The 6,732-nt window shown below is 46.6% G+C and overlaps 1 protein-coding gene across 1 annotated transcript; it reads right to left on the bottom strand.

The window, feature by feature from the left end:
- Nucleotides 1-1,464: 1,464 nt before the first annotated feature.
- Nucleotides 1,465-6,336, bottom strand: LOC148141106 (ecto-ADP-ribosyltransferase 5-like). The gene is made up of 2 exons (XM_087978937.1): nt 6,043-6,336; nt 1,465-4,252 (listed from the first exon to the last, which is right to left on the bottom strand). Exons 1-2 carry the CDS (start codon nt 6,113-6,115, stop codon nt 3,438-3,440), a joined length of 888 nt encoding a protein of 295 aa, XP_087835063.1. The 5' UTR covers nt 6,116-6,336; the 3' UTR covers nt 1,465-3,437.
- Nucleotides 6,337-6,732: the final 396 nt, after the last annotated feature.

Raw genomic sequence — 6,732 nt, 5'->3', positions numbered from 1 at the left:
ACACACCCAAACCCCGTCCCTAACACATGTCCCACCCACACACCCAGACCCCATTCCTAACACAGTCCCACCCACACACCCAGACCCCATCCCTAACCCAGGTCCCACCCACACACCCAGACCCTGCCCCTAACCCAGGTCCCACCCACACACCAAGACCCCATCTCTAACCCAGGTCCCACCCACACACCCAGACCCCATCCCTAACCCAGGTCCCACCCACACACCCAGATCCCATCCCTAACCCAGGTCCCACCCACATACCCAGACCCCGCCCCTAACCCAGGTCCCACCCACACACCAAGACCCCTCCCCTAACCCAGGTCCCACCCACACACCCAGACCCCATCTCTAACCCAGGTCACACCCACACACCCAGACTTAGCCCCTAACCCAGGTCCCACCCACACACCCGGACCCCGCCCCTAACCCGGCACGGTGGCACAGTGGTTCGCACTGCTGCCTCACAGCGCCTGAGACCCGGGTTCAATTCCCCCCTCAGGCGACTCTGTGTGGAGTTTGCACATTCTCCCCGTGTCTGCGTGGGTTTCCTCCAGGTGCTCCGGTTTCCTCCCACAGTCCAAAGATGTGCAGGTCAGGTGAATTGGCCATGCTAAATTGCCTGTAGTGTTAGGTAAGGAGTAAATGTAGGGGTAAGGGTGAGTTGCACTTCGGCGGGAATTGTTGGGCCGAAGGGCCTGTTTCCACACTGCAATATAGTGTAATCTAATCTAATCTAATCTAATCTAACCCAAGTCCCACTCACACACCCAGACCCTGCCCCAATAATATAAGTCAAAACTATTGCATCCGATATATCATTTAATCGCTTAGAATTGGTGGCGATGCCGTTTTAGAAAAGCAAGCTCCAATTTATTATCTTTGAGGGAAAAGGAGAACACGTGATCATCTTCAATGTATATTTTAAGAAGAACACGTTTCTTCCTACTGCAGGAACGTACTGCTTTCCTGCAATCCTCTGTTCGAACCAATTCGATTTGATAGCATTTCATTTCCTTGCCCTGAAGATTTGAAGGAGTTACCTCGCTGCATCTTATCATTTATTGGCAGTTGCCAAAGGACCATCTGAGAGTTTGCAGGGAAAACCATGAGATTCACACAAAGCTAAATATCTCAGCTGACCACCTCTTTCTGCAAGCTGACAATTCTGTAATTCTGTGAAGGGACAGTTACATCAGTCTGCCTGATTTAGGAGCAACAAGACGGAGATTTCACCCGAAATATCAATGCTCAGAAATCTGGCTGGAGAAAGAGTGCTTTTGATACCAACGTCAGGGAAAACAGATTCCATTTCCTGGGTTACTCTCAACAACATAACCAGAAAGCATGCGGGAAGGTAACACTGTGACTAGAGGAGGTGAACGTTAGTATTAGACCTGAATATCAAACACTGAATCTATTGAATCTATAGTAATAGGGATAAAAGTGGCAGCAGTCACAAGGTCAGGGGAGTGGCTGGTTATATTGTGTATAAAATGACCAAGAATCTTGTCAACAAGTGCACAGTGAAATCTGCGCAAAAGCCTCTTCAAGTTTACAGCCATTTTTACACTTTAATGGTTGACTTAAAATATGGCAATGATATATGATCGGTTAATAATCATTCATTTCTGTTCTTATATACATTCTTGTTCCAAGCCTACTGCATATTTCACCTCTACAGTTAGGGAAATAATCTATAGTTGTCCAAAATAACATTCCTTGATTCTCATTCATCTCTCTACATTCACCAAATCGAAAAGCAAATAGAAAGAACAAAATCTGCAATATTCATAATCGTAGATTTTGAGATAATTTGTCCCTTGACTAGATTTGTTACAGCCTCAGAGCCAGAGATTTGCGAAATACATGTTCTACTGGAGATGTACATTTATCAAGCACCCAAAGTAAATCAAACAACCCAAACTAAAAAAGTGAAAGGAAGTGACTTGTAAAACATAGAAACTAGGGGCTGGAGTAGGCCACTCGGCTCTTCAAGCCAGCCTCACCATTCAGCATGGTCGTTGTTGATCCTGTATCTCAACAGCATATTCCTGCTTTCTCTGTGTACAAGGTACCAGAATACCTAGATATGGGAGTAATTTGAGGAGGACCAAGGAAAGGAGAGGAGAATATGAATGCAAACTAGTTAGGGACTTCAAGGGAATTGTTAGGGAATTGTGAAGAGCTTCTGTGGAAAGGGAAAGATTAGCCAGGGAAACTGTGGCCCTAGTATCGGAGGGACAGGGGACTGGAAATGGAGATAAAAGGAACAATACACTTTCAAAGGGGAAACAGATAATTTTCCAGAAATACTAGGGATTTGTGAAACAGATGAAGCAAAAGAAATGAAGTGAGTAGAGAAGAAGATGTTGGAAGGCGAACTGAATGAAGGGATGAGAAATCCCACGGACAGGATGAGATTCAACTCCGAGTGTTGCGGGGGGGCGGGGGGGGGGGGGTGCGGGTAGAGATACAGGGGAGGCGGTGCGAATTATCTTTCAAAACCTGATAGAGTCTGGTAAGTTTGACGTTGACTGACTATTTCGTAAGGGAGGAAGAAGGAGAATGGAGAAATGCGGCCTTGTTAGTTTGAAGTCAGTCGGAGGTTAAATGTGGGAATCTTCATAAAGGGTGTAAGAACTGAGGAAGTGTGATAAAGTTAGACAGGGTCAACATGGAATTGGAAAAGGGAAATCACGTTTATCAGACAAGTGGAGAGTTTTAAGGATGTTACTTGTAGCGATTGATAAAAGGGAACTGACGTATGTGGAGTGTTTTTCCAAGGTCCCCCACATGTTAGTAAAGACCATAAGACCATAAGACATAGGAGTGAAAGTAAGGCCATTCGGCCCATCGAGTCCACTCCGTCATTCAATCATGGCTGATGGGCATTTCAACTCCACTTACCCGCATTTTCCCCGTAGTCCTTAATTCCTTGTGGCATCAAAAATTTAAAAATGTAAATGTACCACAAAGGTCAGTGCGAGGTCCCCAACTCTTCCCAATCCATATCAATGATTCAAAAGTGGGGCCCAATTGTAACATTTCCAGATATAGGAATATAAGATATGAGGAAGATCAAAAGGAACTTCAAGACACCATGAGACCATAAAATATACGGGCAGACTTCGGCTTATCAGCCCAACAAGACGATGTAGACTGCCCAAGGAACATGGTGGATGTGGTATGATGTGAGGAAGTGTGAGGCTATTCACTCTGGGAGAAGACAGACAAAGACAGAAATTCTGAAATGTTGTGGAGAGAAGGGGCTGGGAAAGGGATGGACAGGAGTGTTCAAGGTAAGCTGGAGCCTTGAGGTTCATATTTTACATCACCTTTCAGCGATGGGCAGGGAGAGAGCCAGACTTTAGACCGAGCTGGGAACGAGGGTGGGAGTGGGGTGAGGGAACGGAGAGAGTGAATTGAGTGAAACTTTACATTATGATACAAGCTGCTGCTATCAGAATCCACAATCCGCCCAGGGCTGAGTTTGCTGTCCCCTCATTGGGCACCACCACCAGCTTCCCATTATCCCCTATCTCCAGTTTCACCCGGATCCCCTGTTTATCCACCCCCGTTAGAGGAACATAGTTGCCATACTTCCGGGAAGTGATCCTTCCCACTTGGAACACCTCGTAGGGTGGGATCAGGACCTCCTTCTCCTCAGAGAAACACGAGTACTTTTCGATTCGGACCCCATATCGGGAGCTGATGGAGAACATGGTGTTCCACTTTGTGTTGTCGTCAATGAAGTCCAGGGCAACACCTTCATCCAGTGAAGAAGAGGCGTAGGAGCCAAATCGCATCCTTGACCCCTCAGTGCCCTTCGCCAACTTTCTGATCCCTCGATAAACCCACTCAAACTCTGCAGGAGAATGTGTTGTCAGTTTCTCCAGGGCAGTGGCCAGCAGGTAGTGATAACTTTTATACACAAACCTCTTGTCATAGATGGTTTCGTTGGTTCCATACTGCCTGACTGCTTCATTGAATTGTCTGTAGAAGGGATTATGCTTGGGATAATCTTCTGTATAGGCATAAAGTGCGACCATGTGCTCCTTTGTGAGCCCACTGGGAACAATGCAGTTCATTCTCTTCACTGCATTGGTCCAAACATCCTCAAAGCCATGTTCCCGTGCTTCCTTCGGGATACGGCTGATGGCCAGCTGATCGGATTCATTGCTCCAGCTGAAGATGTAAGCTGCAGAACTGTTTACCATGTCCAACTGGATAACATTCTCAAGACCCTGAGCTGTGGAATGAAATAGGAATGGGAGTTGGAATTAATTTCCATAGGGAGTAGAAAGACCATAAGGGACAGGACCGCGCTCTGCCATTCAATAGGATCACGGCTGATCTGACATTCCTGAGGTCCACTTTCCTCTCCTTTCCCGAAAGCCATTGATTGACGGGTTCAATACGGTCATTAAGAAGGCACATTACACACTTGCTTTTCAGAGTCGTGGTACAGGCGATAAGAGCAGGGAGGGGATATTGGTTCTGGTCCCCACACTGTAGGAAAGATGGGATTGCACTGGAGGGTGTGCAGAGGAGATTCCCTGGGGTGCTCCCATGGGATGGAGGATCGCAGTGGTGGAGAGAGACTGGACAAGCTTAGGTTATTTTTTTGTGGAGCAGAGAAGACTGTAAGAAATAGGAACAGTCCCAGGCTGTTCGGCCCCTCATGCCTACTGCACAGGTACACCGTCTGTGAGAAGAAATTCCTCCTCATCTCAGCCATAAATCCTCTCCCGTTAATTCGGAGTCTCTGTCCTCAGGTCCTAGATTCTGCCATGATAGAAAATATCCTCTCAATTTTGACCACAATGAGCCCCTTACAAATCCTGGGTATTTCAATTTGATAGTGAAGGCTGGGTCTTCCAACATAATTACAACGGAGCAGGATTACGTTACGGGGGGAATGGGGATGGGGGGAATGGGGGAGGGTTTCAGGAGGTGGAGAGACAGCAGGGAGTGAAGTGAAGGACACACTCAGATCACCAACACCTTTGGTCACAGGTAAATTCTCTCTCACGGATTCAATGATTAATTCTTGCTCCAATTGTTCAGGAATGTCCCATCTGAAGGAACACACTGGCTGTCCCTTTCCCAGCTCAGCCCCCACAATCCATCCCAGACTGCCGGGTCAGCCAAGATATCACTAGAAAGCCTGGAGCACGGAGCTCAAGCCCCCAGGGACCAGACTATGACCCAGCTCATGTCGTTCAAGAACTTAACGCGGAGTGGAAAGCAACAGACAACGAGGTACACAGGGAGTGTTCCTCACCCCGGAGACCGACGGTTCAAGTCTCAGCCAGCCTGGAGATGGGTCCAAACACTTTTTGAACTGCTCAGAGTCATAGAGATGTACAGCACTCGCTTCCAAATACATTCCAAGTACATTAAGACTTTAGGCACTGATGTGGTTAACTGTGATGAGAATCAAGGGCTAAACTAGATAGTGCTGAAGAATCTCAGCAGGTTTGGCAGCATCTATGGAGGAAAAGCAGAGTTAACATCTTGGGGTCCAGAGACCCTTTTCCAGAACAAACAGGAAGCTGATATTCAGGCAGAGTCAAGAGTGTATGCTGGAAAAGCACACCAGGTCAGGCAGCATCTGAGGAGCAGGAGAATTGACGTTTCGAGCCTAAGCCCTTCGTTCCCGATGAAGGAACCCGTCTGAAAGATCGACTCTCCTGCTCCTTGGATGCAGCCTGGCCTGCTGTGCATTTCCAACATACGTTCTTGACTCTGATCTCCAGCATCTGCAGTCCTCCCTTTCTCCTGGTTGATATTCAGGCAGAGAGTATTGTGCCGAAATTTGGGCAACTCAGGGCTTGTTCCAAAATCCCATTGACGAGGTGATCCCTGTCTGTTGTGGAGGTGCTTAAAGCACAAGGTGAAAGAGTGTGAGTTACAATGAGAGACAGGCAGGGATCGGCTGTAGTGGGTTTGAACAGCAAGCAGATTTGAGAAAAAACAAACTCAGAGCATTAAAGACGGAGAGGAATCTCCTCATCGCCTGAGTGATCAAATACTTACAATGAAACCAGAGGGTGGTCAGCAGAGAAAGAAACAGATAGCTCATTGCTCGTCTCTTCCCTTCTTTATCCATCAAGGTGAACTGACTCCTGTCTCTGAGCTGTGTTACTTCAGGACGTGTTCTTATTTTCACAGAGTTGTACTGAGTGTGACTGTACTGTCAATGTGTGGACTGAGTGATTTCGAAACTGAAACCACTGACACTGAGAGCATTTTGTTCTCAGGAAACAGGTTCCTGTATTTTGAATAGATGTTTTTTTCTTATGTTGTAAAGAAATGTGTGAAACCAGGAAGTAATGTCTTCATTTGGAATGTTCTTTCTCTCCCTTTCACATACCATTTCTTACTGATGCTTTGTCTTCATACCTGTCTTTCTAATCTCATTCTCATTCTCAGTATCAATTACTCTCACTGACAATTGGTGATGGAGTCATAGAGTCATAGAGATGTACAGCACGGAAACAAACCCTTTGGTCCAACTCATCTATGCTGACCAGATATCATAACCTAATCGCATCTCAATTGCCAGCACTTGGCCCATATCCCTCTGAACCCTTCCTATTCATATACCCATCCAGATGCCTTTTAAATGTTGTAAGTATACCCGCCTTCACCACTTCCTCTGGCAGCTCATTCCATACACATACCACCCTCTGCATGAAAAAGTTGCCCCTTAGGTGTCTTTTATAT

This window comes from Chiloscyllium plagiosum, unplaced genomic scaffold, assembly GCF_037043375.1.
Source record: "Chiloscyllium plagiosum isolate Xiang-an unplaced genomic scaffold, Cpla_swu_hap1 HiC_scaffold_35, whole genome shotgun sequence".
In the NCBI taxonomy this organism is placed as follows: Eukaryota; Metazoa; Chordata; class Chondrichthyes; order Orectolobiformes; family Hemiscylliidae; genus Chiloscyllium; species Chiloscyllium plagiosum.
Note: the sequence above shows the minus strand (reverse complement) of the source record. Positions and strands in the feature narration are given on the sequence as shown.

Excerpts from the sequence above, each read along its gene's own strand:
- LOC148141106 (XM_087978937.1), bottom strand. The coding sequence starts at position 6,115 with ATGGATAAAGAAGGGAAGAGACGAGCAATGAGCTATCTGTTTCTTTCT. Across the intron at positions 4,253-6,042 it reads GACCACCCTCTGGTTTCATT|CTCAGGGTCTTGAGAATGTT; the intron begins GTAAGTATTTGA and ends TTCATTCCACAG.